Source organism: Oxyura jamaicensis, chromosome 1 (assembly GCF_011077185.1).
Source record: "Oxyura jamaicensis isolate SHBP4307 breed ruddy duck chromosome 1, BPBGC_Ojam_1.0, whole genome shotgun sequence".
Classification (NCBI taxonomy): Eukaryota; Metazoa; Chordata; class Aves; order Anseriformes; family Anatidae; genus Oxyura; species Oxyura jamaicensis.
Window position 1 is genome coordinate 149,391,649 of NC_048893.1, and position 13,824 is coordinate 149,405,472.

At 39.1% G+C, this 13,824-nt stretch overlaps 1 protein-coding gene across 1 annotated transcript in view; it reads right to left on the reverse strand.

Annotated features, from left to right (window-relative positions):
• UBAC2 (UBA domain containing 2) overlaps positions 1 to 13,824 on the reverse strand; it is a 93,265-nt gene that overhangs the window by 22,766 nt on the left and 56,675 nt on the right. Inside the window, exons 4-5 of the mRNA XM_035318779.1 lie at positions 10,489 to 10,612; positions 8,614 to 8,661 (exon numbers count right to left, since the gene is read on the reverse strand). Coding sequence (XP_035174670.1) covers positions 8,614 to 8,661; positions 10,489 to 10,612 — 172 coding nt within the window. The remainder of the gene's footprint in view (positions 1 to 8,613; positions 8,662 to 10,488; positions 10,613 to 13,824) is intronic.

Genomic DNA, 13,824 nt, shown 5'->3' on the forward strand with positions numbered 1-13,824 from the left:
TGCTTTATCCTTAGAATGTTCCTAATACTATCCAACTAGAATAAAACAAGGAGTTAGTTTGTGTTGAGATTCTGTATTTACCTTGGTCAGAGAAATACATCACTTATCAAACCAAGACAGATCGTGTGAAAACCACCCAACAATAAAACCACTGCATGTGTATTTTCAACTTGCAGTTATAGCCTGCAATATAATTGTAACATAATGGATTATTTTGTTTGAGGTTTCTCTGGGGAAATAGTCATTAAGAGTATAATCAACCCTTTGTGATAGCTAGCTTGACACAAAAAAAAACTCTAATAATATACTATTTTTCTTCAATTTCCTTCCCAGTTGACTTGGAGCTTATATATTTCCCAAAGACCTTGAACTCAATCATTCTTTGTGTATGTGCAGGCGTATATGTAATGCCATTTCAGCACAGTATAACTACCGTAAATTTGCATTTGCGACCTATGGATAGGCTCCATTGGGTCACTGGTAGAGTTCTACAGGCAATAGTCATCCTAGTGTTAACCGAACCTCTTTACCTAAAAGATCATGATTGGATTTATCTGCCTCAGTGTAGACATCCACAGTTTAAAAGCCTACATATGAGCTAGTAGTTTGAAGTTGGTTTCATAGTCAACAAAGACAAATAGGCATTGCTGAGATGTGACTCACTCTATGGCAGAAGTCTTCAAAGTACACACAGCTGAATTACTCTCATGGATTCCCTCTCTAATCAGTGAAGAAGTAGATGCTTCTAGGACACATCTCATCCTAATCTAACTGCAGCATTGTAGTCATAACGATGTAAATGGACAGGCTAAGAAAGGTTGGTAGAAGCAATATGCCTCTTATTGAACCAGCTGGCAAAACCGACAAAGCAGAACAGATTTTGAACACACTGACTCTTCTTCAGATCTGAGAGAGAAATTGAAAACTTCAAAGTGAAATACAAACCAAAAGCTAAAAATATTTTTTTCTACGGGATCTCAGAAGTCACGGGCATAAAAGACACAGCATCTTATGAGATATCATTACCTTCTCCCTTCCTATTTCACTATTTTCTCCTTTCTTCCAGAACTGGAAATATCTGCATCCCCCTCTTCCACAAACAAATATGACCTCATTTCCACAATAAGATCCCCTGTATGCCAGATCAATCAATTATCTTTCTTCTCAGATGCTTAAACTGACACAGGAGTAAATGATTTCAGCTAGGTCTTTAAATGTAGCTGTCCAGATACGAGCAAGGTGTCTAAGCTCCCATGACAAAGGAGGTAAGTCAATACAGTGAACAGAAAATAGAGACATGTATCTCAAGGCCAGCCACCTACAGTCACTCAACTAAACATTGACTGACCACTGCTCACACAGACACCTCAAGTTAGTTTTGTGTGGGATTCAGCACATCTCCTAGCTTAGATACAGATATTTGTACCTGTCTTAAATTTAGGACAGACAAAACGACAATAATTCTTCCTCATTTCCTAATCTCTGTTACTCTATTGCTTTTCTATTTCTTATTTCAGGTTATGGACCTTCACAATCTTCCTGAACTGAATTGCCAGCAGGTCAAACAAAGTGATCCTTCCTCTCTCTTCGCAGCTCTGGTAAGGCTGCATCTGGAATACTGTGCCCAGTTCTGCACTCCCCAGTACAAGAAAGATATGGACTGGCTGGAGGAAGTCCAGTGCAAGATCAGGATGGTGATTAGGGAACTGGAGCATCATTCACATGTGGAGAGGCTGAGATTGCTGGGACAGTTTGTCTTGGAGAAGACTCAGGGAATTTTATCAATGTAGACAAAAACTTGAAGAAAAAAACTTATTTTTTAATCAACAAGAAGGTTATAATATACCTACGAAACTAGCTAAAAATTGGAAAACTGACACAAAAGGGGGTGTCCTTAACCATCTCTCTGAAGGACTCCCCCCTTTTATGTCAATTTTTCAAAACAGAAATGCACTGTGAAGTAGTCTATTACCAGGTATTTGGATGAAAACAGCAATAGAAGTCTTTTTCAAGTACTATTACTGTTACCACGAATATACTATATTTTACTTTATCAATATTCAAAACAGTAATGGATCATTTAGCTATTTCTTAATATTGCTTCACATTTCATACTTATATTATGCTTTGCCCTCACCATAGACTTTCATAATTCAAAACTTAGAATAATGAATTAAAGCTGTGATTTCATTTATTATAAATAATTGACTTTCATCTACCCTGAGCTCAAATTCAAATATATAAATCAACAGCATTAAAAATAATGAATGCATGGCTTTCATATTTTTTTACAATTATCCAAACTCAATCCTAATACACTGATTCTTCTGTGTCACCAAAGCACTACTACAAGGCATGTTATTAGACAGAAGTATCATAGAATATCCTGAGTTGGAAGGGACCCACAAGGATCATGCAGTCCAACTCCTGGCTCCACACAAGACCACCCAAAAATCAGACCATGTGTCTGAGAGAGTTGTGCAAATATTTCTTGAACTCTGGCAAGTTCAGTGCCGTCAACACTTCCCTGGAAGCCTGTCCCAGTGCCCAACCACCCTCTGGGTGCAGAACCTTTCCCTAACACCCAGCCTGACCCTCCCCTGTCCCAGCTCCATACCGTTCCCTCGGGTCCTGTCACTGTCCCCAGAGAGCAGAGCTCAGCGCCTGCCCCTCCGCTCCCCTGGTGAGGGAGCTGCAGGCCGCCATGAGGCCTATCCCTCAGCCTGCTCGGCTCTGGGCTGAACAAACCAAGGGACCTCAGCTGCTCCTCATACACCTTGCCCTCTAGGCACTTCACCATCTTCACAGCCCTCCTTTGGACACTCTAACAGTTTTATGTCTTCCTTATATTGTGGCACCCAAAACTACACACAGTACTCAAAGTGAGGCCACACCAGCGCAGAGCAGGGGCAATCCCTTCCCTCAACCAGCTAACAACGCCCCCATGATGCTTGATGCACCCCACAATGTGTTTGGCCTTCATGGCTGCCAGGGCACACTGCTGGCTCATACTCAACTTGCTCTTGACCAGGACCCCCAGATCCCTTTCCATGGGGCTGCTCTCTGGCCTCTTGTCCTGCAGTCTGTACGTATACCCAGGGCTGTCCCATGCCAGGTGCGGAATCTGGCACTTGCTCTTGGTAACTCCATTCAGTCGGTGACGCCCAGCTCTCCGATTTCTCAAGACCCCTCTGCAAGGCCTCTCTACCCTCGAGGGACTCAACAGCTCCTCCTAATTTAGTGTTGTCTGCAAACTTAGTATATAGAGTCCTGCATCCTGGTCATTTATGAAAACATTAAAGAGACCTGGCCCTAAAATGGAGCCTACAGAATCCCACTAGTAAGTGGCTGCCACCTTGATGTAACCACATTTACTATAATCCTTTGTGTCTGTTTGTTCAGGCTCAAATTCTTCACCCATGACGTTATGTATTTGCCTAGCTGTATGCTGGACATTGTCCAGAAGGATAATGTGAGAAACAGTACCAAAAGCTTTGCTGAAATCCAAAAGGACTGTATAAACTGCCTTCCTTGGTCAACTAGATGAGTAACCTTGTCATAAAAGGAAATTAAGTTCCTTAAAAAGGACTTGGAACAGGATGCTCAGGGAAGTAGCTGAGTCAATATCCCTGGAGGTATTCAAAAGACGTATAGATGTGGTGCTTAGAGACATGGTCTAGACATAGACTAGGCAGTGCTAGGTTAAAGGTTGGACTTGACAATCTTAGGAGTCTTTTTCAACCTAAATGATTCTATGATTCTATGACTTTCCCTTCATGAACCCACGTCAACTATGACCAACGACTGTGTTGTCTTTCAAGTGTTTTTCACTAACTCCCACAATAATCTTCTCCATGACTTTACCAGGCACTGCAGTGAGACTGACAGGCCTGTAATTACCAGGGTCTTCTTTCTTACCCTTCTTGAAAACTGGTACATACTTTTGCCAGCTTCCAGTCAGCTGGGACCTCTCCAGATTCCGAAGACTGTTGAAGCAGGTTTATCTTAATCACCATTTATAATTACACAGTTACAAGGAATTCAAGGAAGACCATACTTTGACATACTCTCACATTGGTTATAGATCTATGTGAGACTCTATGTGAACTACTTGACTGGAGGATGAAGAAGGTTATATGGCAAGACATGAATTTTGGAGGTAACTGCTCACTACATTATCAGACTGTTCAAAGATGCTGTTCAAGAAATTTGGCTTATATTTAATACTAGTTTTAAGTATCTAGGAAGGATGGTATTTTAAGTGTGAATACTACACTGAGGGCAATAGAAAACTTTCTGAAATCCCTTCAAAACTTTTTTTAAAACAACGAATGGTTCAGTGAGGCTTGTTCAAAACCACTTAAAAATGTGGAAGAGGAAGAGGAGGAGGAGGAAGAAGAAAATCAATGATTCTTAGGTCTGGTAAGATATTAATTGTATAATATTACTTTTAAGGCAAGGACTAAAAAAATGAAAGTCCAGTTTAAAATTTTGCCCAGTCCAATCACATCTTATCCTATAAAGGCCAATCTATCGTTGACAGGAATTCACTACAGGAAAACACCCAAGCTAACGACTAACAAACAGAAAGGACGAATAAAGTAACAACCAGAATTGAAAACAATCTGAAGTGCACTCCTAAGCATTTAAGAACGGACATCTGTAGTCTAAGTAAAACCAAGTTAGCAAATTCAAAACGAACAACTAAAACATCCAATAATGAGAACTAAAGTTAAAACTAAGCATTCAACAATATCTGAAATATTGATTCTCTACAGTTTTCCAATATCTAAAGTATGAAAAATCTTCTCCTACAACCTGAGAAAAGTAAATGAGAGTGTGGTACAGAAACAATTCAGAAGGCTGTTCTATCTGGCTTATTGAAATCTGCAAAGCAAACAGGGTTTTTAGGAACTTCAGAATTTTTAAGATTAACACTATTTAAATTTCCTAAGCTTTGAGCTGAACTCTAGATAAATTCAAAGCAGCTCCCAGAAGACCTGGGGATATTCCAAATTTTGAACTTTATGCAGTGCACATCACCTTGCAAACAAACAAATTACTGTAGGTAAGAAGAAAGAGGTGATAACACTACAATACAGAAATGGCCTGGAAGGTATTTTTCCCCATGAAACACAGCCCTAACAACACAGCAGAAACCTTGGCACGTGATCTGTATGGTGATAATGTTATATGAATGGCTGTAGGGACTACATGTCCTAGTGGTCATATCTCATAAGATGGTAGCAGCCTGAATTTCCTTCTTGAGGCAGGTATATTGTAGGCTATAACTGAGTGAGCCTTGACATGCCCCTCAAATTTCACTCCTGCAAGAGTATTCCAATGAGAAGTCTAAGGTAAGAACCCAAGAGCATTTTTTTTTAAAGGAGAAAAGTGGGAGAGAAGATGGCTTGACATGTATGTCTCCAACAAAACATTCAAGTGGATACAGTTTTTTAAGGTGTTCTGACTGTTTTAAAGAAAAAAATTAGTAGGGAAACTGTTTCCGGGCTTCACTAAACTAAGTGATATATATTACAAGGAAATACTTCTGTAATCAATTATTGAAAATTTCTGTCTTCAAGTCAAATGGAAGTAAGCTGTATCTGACTTTTGTGATACATCTGCACCTCTAATCTGAAGCTTCCTAATTTCATGACATTTAAAAGATCTATCATAAGAAATAAGTCTGGATTATATGTGCCAAGTGTGTTATATTCCAGGTAAAACAAATCACAAAAAAATTAAATTAGTCTCATAAAGAATAAGAAGACTAACATTACAGATGACTTGTTACATCCGATTTGTGAATATTTACAGTATACTTCTAAACCTCTCTCTCCCTCTCCAACTCTCTCTCACGAATAAAGACCATGTATTTATGCAGTATGTTTTAAACAACATACCAGCAACTGAAGCTACTTGGCCCACAGTTACTCCAGCATCGTCTGGAGGGTTAAAAGTTGCATTTAAGAGTCAAAGTTATATCGAGTCAAAGTTGGTGACCTACAAAGATAGATCTTACGGCAAAGACAGACACACCACAACTTTTGTATTCTGGTAAAAGAACACATGACGTTTAAAATTCCCTGTCTCCAGACACATTACATCAGTGCCTGCCCATATATATATTCATACGTATGTGCAAACACACACGCACACAGAAACATTTTTGTATGTGATGAATCCCTCAAAACCACTAAAAACGTGAACTCATGGAGTTCCTTTATACCCTGAGATTTACGCAGCAATCTGAAAGCACTAACAAGGATGAATACAGAAATTTCTCTCTGGTGCCACGTCCTGTAACTGAAAAGTCAGGTCTCATTTAGTCTAAGAGTGTTCATTGTGTGTTAATATATGCCATATGACAATTTCAATAAACCTACAATGGGAACATCCTGAAGAGAAAGTGGGAAACTGGAAACAATACTGAAATTGTGCAGGCACCACCCAGTTTAATACTCCAGATAAGCAGAAGTGCAGCAAAAGCTAAATTGCAGAACAGCATTGCGTACAGTCATATGAGTGTCTAAGTGATCTCTAGATCTAAAAATACAGTGAAGCATATAATAGGCAATGAACTAGCGACTACATATCATACCTAGCTGATTTGGTATTCATGTATTTGCTAAATCTGTTCTACAAATACATGAAAATGTGATTGAACAAAGATAAAGGATGTTAGGCAATGAAAACAGCACTAACAATTAAAAAAGTATGTAGTTTGTCAGAATGATTTGACAACCCATGCAGTTCTGTAATTGTACACATACATATGTCATCAAGAATCTACACCTGTAGTGTTAAAAGGTGGCCCTATAATTTTTCATAATTTTCTTCAGACTACTTAATGTACTGTGAAACTTTACTCCTTTATCCGTTTTCTCAAGACACCAAATTATCATTTCTAACAGAGGAGAAAATGAGACTTCCTATTCACAGAAGCATGATAGATATGCTGTGCACGAAATGGCTGAAATTCATACTGGACTCAACGATCTTGAACGTCTTTCCCAACCTAAATGATTCTATGATTCTATGAACTATTCTACAAATTGTAGCATGCACTACAGGAACGGCAGAATGCAGATATCTGTTCGTTGCAGAAAAAAAAGAGACTGAAAAAAGCCTGATGATGACTTAATTCATCCTGACTGAAGCAATACGAAACATTAAATACCTTTTTTAAGCTTTCCTGTGACACCCGGAAAGCTCAGTTTATTCCCATGCACTATTATACACCTGAATAAAACTGTACATTAAAAGGGAATTAAAATAAGAACTGGCATGAAAAATAATACTTGAGCATTTTTTTCAAAGTCTGGATAACCAAGTAAACATATCGTTCCTACCACCAGGAAAAAGGGGGGTTAAAATGCCTTTCCTTTCCTTTTCCTTTCATTTCCTTTCCTTTCCTTCCCTCCCTGATGAACACCTGTTCAAAAGGAAGGGCTATTAAAAGAGCCAGAAGAGTAACAGGAAGGCTAGAGCGTTTGGAGGAAGTCACAGATCCTTAGTTAGGTTCAGAGGCCTGGGATGGTCTCCAGGAAAGAAATCCTGGTTTGTTAAATACTCTGTTTTCATCTATATTTATGGTAAGACCAAACTGCTGAGCAGATTTCACTGTTTACTGCTCTGTCACTTGTCTTCCTGCTAGCTCACAGTATATTTGGAACATCCAGTGGAAATGGCAAGAGACCAACGCACTGAATTATAGCAGCAATGTGTCATGTATCCACAGGCATTTCACTCAAAGTTTCCCTAAATTCAAATTAGCAGGTTCTAATAGCAAGGACAGAATTTAAGTTTTTCATGAGATAGCCTCAATATAATGATCAGCTAATTTGGAAGAGGCGGCACTTTCACTGTTTGAAAAGCAGACAGTATTTGAGCCCAAAAAATCACAGTTAGAGCTCTTAATTTCTAAGCTGGTAAAATTTTAAAAGAGGTTTATCGGTATCTAACAATCTGGGAGAGGCAGTACAATCTTTTTTAGCACTACATACCCTAGCACTGAGAACAGCGTCAGGAAGAAAGAAGACAGACCACACTGACTTTATCTAAATGATATGAAGAAAGTGATTTCACAACTTTACTGTCTCTATCGCAGTGTGAAACAGCTATACTACACGTGTCCTAGGAGAACAGCAAAACATGAAATCCTCACAGCAAAAAGTTAGAAGCTGCTTTCTGGAATAAACGCTTGAGGCTTGCTAAAAAAGGATAAACAAGTGGGTAAATAGAGTATATAATAAAAGCAAACAGTATTGCAATTGGTATTTTTACCATTTCCACAATAGCTTCATTTATAGTTGTAGCTTCAAAGCTATGTCCATGGCAGTACATTTATTTTTAGAGGTCATATAACGTGGGGAACCTGTAAATATTACCCAGCTCTTTTTCTGTATGTCAGTTTATCATCAGCCACCCAGAGCTTTACACCTTTGGAAGTTAAAAGACAAAGACTTTCTACTTACTGTTACAATGAAAAACATTACTCAATAATTTCAGCTCTTTTTTTTTTTTTTTTTTGAGTCCAAAGATACTGCACTGATTGTATATGTAACAAAGTGTTTTAAACAACACAACTTTTAAAACAGTAAGACTTACCAATCCACTTAAGGCTAAAATCCAGATGTAGGAACCAGAGGTTAAGAGCTGGAAGGTAAGAGTAGCAATTTAAAATTTACATTTTACATAGCTGGTGTTGTCGTAGCTAATATATTGCCACATTGTATAGGCTATATACTTATCATGACAATAGGAAAGTCACACATTTATTTCTGTGAAAATTCAGTTTAACATTAACAAATACACATTCCAGAAGTAGCAGAAGTGGAAAAAACCACGGGGATCCAACGATTTTGCTTCTTCTTCAGAACAATACATTTTATTTTCATATAGCATACTAAGTATAACAGGATGTCAGTTATAGGCTCCACAGAAAAACAAGTCTGAAAGACAGACAGAAGCAAAGGAAATGACTCAGCAGCAGCAGGAGAAGAGTTCCAAGTGGGGCAGTGCAAGTGAAGCTCTTAGACATGTAGCCACAGAGAGACTAAGCATGAGCATCAAAATGAAAGAAGTAAAGTTCTCACCAAGTAGCATATTTGCAGACTTGAAATCAAAGAAGCCAGATGGAGTGAATTAAAACAAAATCTAGATGCACCAACAGGATTGCCCATCTTTTCTAGTAAACTGTATGTGACTCATCACCTGGAGAAGGTTAATATTAGCTGGGAAAACGGGCTAAAAATTAGGCTGATACTGGTTACTAAAATATCTCTGTGAGATGCAACCTGAATGATGAAAACACCTTCTCTCTAGGCTCTGACTTTGGAAAGACTGACTTGAGATAAGGGTAGAGTTTACAAATGGGGGAAAGGCAAATGAGTTACCCTCAGCCTGTGTGACGGTAGCGGCTGTTCTGTACGCAGGAGGGAAAGACCCCGTGAGATGCAGTGATTATGAACAGCAGTGATCTGTATCTGATCTTGCATGTATGAAAGCAAGAGGCAAGGGACACGAAGGAAAAGAGCTCAGACAGTATCACTGGTTTCACAAGGACTAAAATAATACCAGTACTGATGATTTGGGGAGAGAGGAAACAGGACTGCTGAAGGATCAGGAAAAAAGGGTGCTGGAGCAGAAATCAAAGGAATCCAAATGCTGAACAGCAACGCAAATGAATGAAATGTTCAAGAGGAGCAGGAGCCACTGTTCTGAAACTGACTATTCATTCTAAAATACTCTGTATCACAACACATAATTAGGGTGCTTTCCACTGCTAGTTTTAGAGCTATATTTGAGTCTCTGGAATATATAAAAATGAGTACAATTTCTCATAAGTTCACACATCTCCTGTCATTTCTAGGCTGTCGTGTTTTTTCTTAAAAAAAAGAAAACTACTGATTCTGTACCAGTTACCTCTGTTTTTCCATTCACATTTAACATAATACTACTTGAGAGTGCTGTGCTCTACATTACCTTATTTTAAATAACCTGTCACATGGATAGAAATTAACAAATTTATATAAAAGTGTAATTCAGCCAAATCCTTGGTTATTTACTGACTGTCTTACCATAGAAAAATAACTGCATTCTATAGCTTTGTTTGAGCTCTAACAAACAAATGGAAAATAAACAAAAACAATAATACAAGAAAATTAGAAAGGTAAAAGATAGATACGTATTTGCAACAGGTCCTGGCTCAGTTTTTTAAGCGCCCCCCCAAATTTACAGTGTTTTTATTTTATATTCTCCTATGCATGACATTCAGGAAAGAAGACAGCGGAAGAAAATATAACATGCTCAACTCTTCAGTGTGTAGAAAGGCATACAAGAAATACATACAAATATTTCCAATATTTTAGTTCATGGGGACGTCACTAGCTAAACACATGAAGAAGCACCAAAATCATACAAAAATACTAACTGCTACATTATTAAGTCACTAAAAGATGAACAAGCAAGTACATACCATACCTGTAAACCCAGTATATAGACCAATGTCTTGTTTGTGATAGAAAAGTGTCCTAGTACTTGTGTCACCTGCACTCTTGGAATGGAGTAATAAAACGGTACAAACAGAGCAAACACGGGACCCAAGCTGCAAAAAGAAAGATATAGATGGTTAATAAGAATAACACTAATAACAGTATATAACAATGAAAGGTTATTAATCCTGTCTATGTAGTCAAAACATAGTATTGCCTTGCAGAAAAAAAAAAAAAAAGGTCTTCTTAGCAAATCAGCAATTAGATGACTTCTGGCATTCAGGATAATAGATTCACTAGCAAACATTCAACTACGTTTCTTTGGCGAATATCCTTGCTAAGAAGAAGCAGGTGACAGAAAGTATCTTGTTTCCAAATGCTTAGGACCAGAGGCAGCAGAGAAGGCAACATATTTACTCTAACAGCCGTTTCTATAAAATACAGCCCACAAAAAGAACTGTTCCGCAGCAGAACAAAACATCTTTTATCCAGATAGAAAGATTATACATCTCCCCAAAGGTCATGGAAATAACTTCACTTAGGAAGATAAGCTCCTATTATTCACCTATGTTTAAGGTGTGACAGGATTAGACTGCAGTTTTTAAGACGGGAATATCAACAGTTTGATTTAACTTCCATTTTGCCCGTGACTCCCGTGACCATACAAACAACTAGCTTTTTTAGAGTGTTCACCTTAATCACAGCACAAGATGCCTACTAAGTTTCTAAACCCTATTTGGAAGCAGTTTCACCGAATTTAAGACTCAAGCATCTTCTACAATGACCAGATACCTAGATTGCACTTACCAACATAACCCAGTACCTTTCATCCATATACCCGCACACAAAGCCTGTGTTCTTTATGTCAAAATGCTTACATTTCCAGGAAGCTAAACCATAGACTGAAAACACCAGGAGAGACACCAGCAGAACCAACTCCAAAGGCATGGCTTCGGAGTGATTCTGGAAGAAAACACTTTCTAGGGTGGAGATGGGAGGAAAAAGGCCACCTCAGACAGACAGCAAAGGAAGACACTTTCAGATTCCAGTGAGGGGACTGCCACATCCATACATACGTAAGCCATTATCACCACTCCAGACTATGAAGAGAGACCCGCTCCCCACCTCCACAAGAGCTTAGCCCTCTGCTGTACTTTGACCCCTCTCCAGCCCGAAGCGCTGCTGGCACAGATTTGCTGGTGAACTGCTCTGCCTAACTACTAAGCCACTCCTGGAAGAAAAGATCACGTCATGTTGAGTTCCCCCCGCTCCCTTGCCACTTGAGCAACCCTGGAAATGTCAAAATGATAATTTTTGCAGCTGGTGCACCTTGCCAGTGCGTGGCAGGGACCGCGGCGGCAGGTAGCTCCCAGGCATCGAGCTCCAGCCCACGGCTGGGGTGAGGATGGCTGCGAAGCGCACGCCCACCCCAGCTGGCTCCTCACTTCTTCTTCTGACAGAAGTGGGATGTTCCAAAGGATAATTTTAAACCACTTACCAGCTTATCGAAAGTTTCAAGACTTACGGTTTCCACAGGCCTTTATGGGAAAGGGATCTTATCATTCTCAATGTGATTTCTGCACACAGCATAAACCAGGACCTAAGTAACTCGAAGCATTCACTCAAAAATACTTTTCCCTTCTAAAGGAGCTACTGATAGGAGTAATGCTACGTGAAATGGTGGTCTGATATTAAAATTTTCATTTCCTGAATAACTGCCAAATACAACACCCACAGCTATGAAGAAAACCTGATGATTAAGTACACACTTCACATATTTTTACTCTTAATGGACAGTGGCTTAAGAACGCTTCATTATCATGTTGACTGTTATATTTGAAGTTCAGCTTGCTGAAAACCTCCCTCTCCAAGGGCTTAAATGTTGCTTAGTTGAAGGACATAAAAACGTTATTAGTATCATCTGCTTCAGACAGGGTCAGGTGCATGTAAATGTACAGAGAACAACTCAGGAACTACTGCAAAATGTTCAATTTCACTTAGGATCTCCCCTACATAAACAGAAAACACCTGTACAACACACAGCACATTCTTAAAATAAACTGAAATTATTTAAGTTGTAGGAGTAGATAAGCACAGCTACGCGACTGCCACACACAAAAATAATTCTTCATCAAACTTGCTTCCACTGGAAACAATATTCACTGAAGTAAGCCAGCTTTTATAAGTGAAAAGGAAAACAAAGAAAAAAATTGATCTTTTCCCCTCTTAGAAAAGTTATTATAAATGATTTCTGTCTACAGAATGTGATTCTTTCTATCCTCTCCAAGTGACCCAAGGGAGTACCAAAACTGCGGCATGCTTTTCAGGTTTTATTCCTCCTGTGATAAATGGTGACTCAGACACAGAGATTTTGCATGCAAGAGTGCACTCAATCACAGGTTGGGAAATTACAAAAAGGAACTTCCCATGACTATAAGTGTGTTTTACAAAGAGATTACAGAATGTTAGAAGGTGCCCTCAGTGTAAATATTCACCATTAACGTCAACAGAAAACACAGAAGGTACCATCCCAGATCGGAGTACGGATCCGTGTAATTCCAAGTCCTGTGTCTGGCACTGCTCAGAACCTGACAATTTAGAGGAGCTTGAGGAAATGTAGTAATAGATTTTATTCCTAAAATTTTAAGTTAGTAGACGCCACAGACAGACTTATGTCTCCGAAGACATAAAATGTTATCTTTTTAGAAAGAGTTCACATCTACTATAAATAGGTATTAGACAAATATCCATTCAGGTAACCCCCAGGGTACGGAGAGAGATGTCCAATGTTACTGTTAGGTTGTTCTCATCATCACTGAAATGGCACGGTGGTCAGGGTGGGTTCCTGATAACTGGAAAAATGCAAATGCCACCACCCTCTTCAAGGAGGGCAAGAAGATAATTCAGGCAGCTATAAGCCTCATCTTGGAAAGTTAAAGAACAAATTGCTTCGAAGCCAATTCCAGACACATAAAGGGCAAGGTGACTGCTAAGCCAGTATTGATTTACCAAGAGCAATCCATGTCTGATCAATCTGACTGCTTTCTGTTGTGAGCTTGACAGGTTGGAGAAACGGGCTGACAGGAACCTTATGGAGTTCAAGAGAAACAACTGTGAAGTCTTCCACCAGGGTTGGGATAACCCTCTGCAACAGTATAAAATGGCTAGAAAACAGATTTGCAGAAAAGAAGCCTATAGTCACCAGGCCAGGATAAGTTCAGTACTTTTAAGCCTGAATGTGAATCGCTGTGTCCACTTTTGGGCTCCTCACTCCAAGGAAAACATTGATATACTGGAGCAAGTCCAGCTAAGGAAAATGATTGTC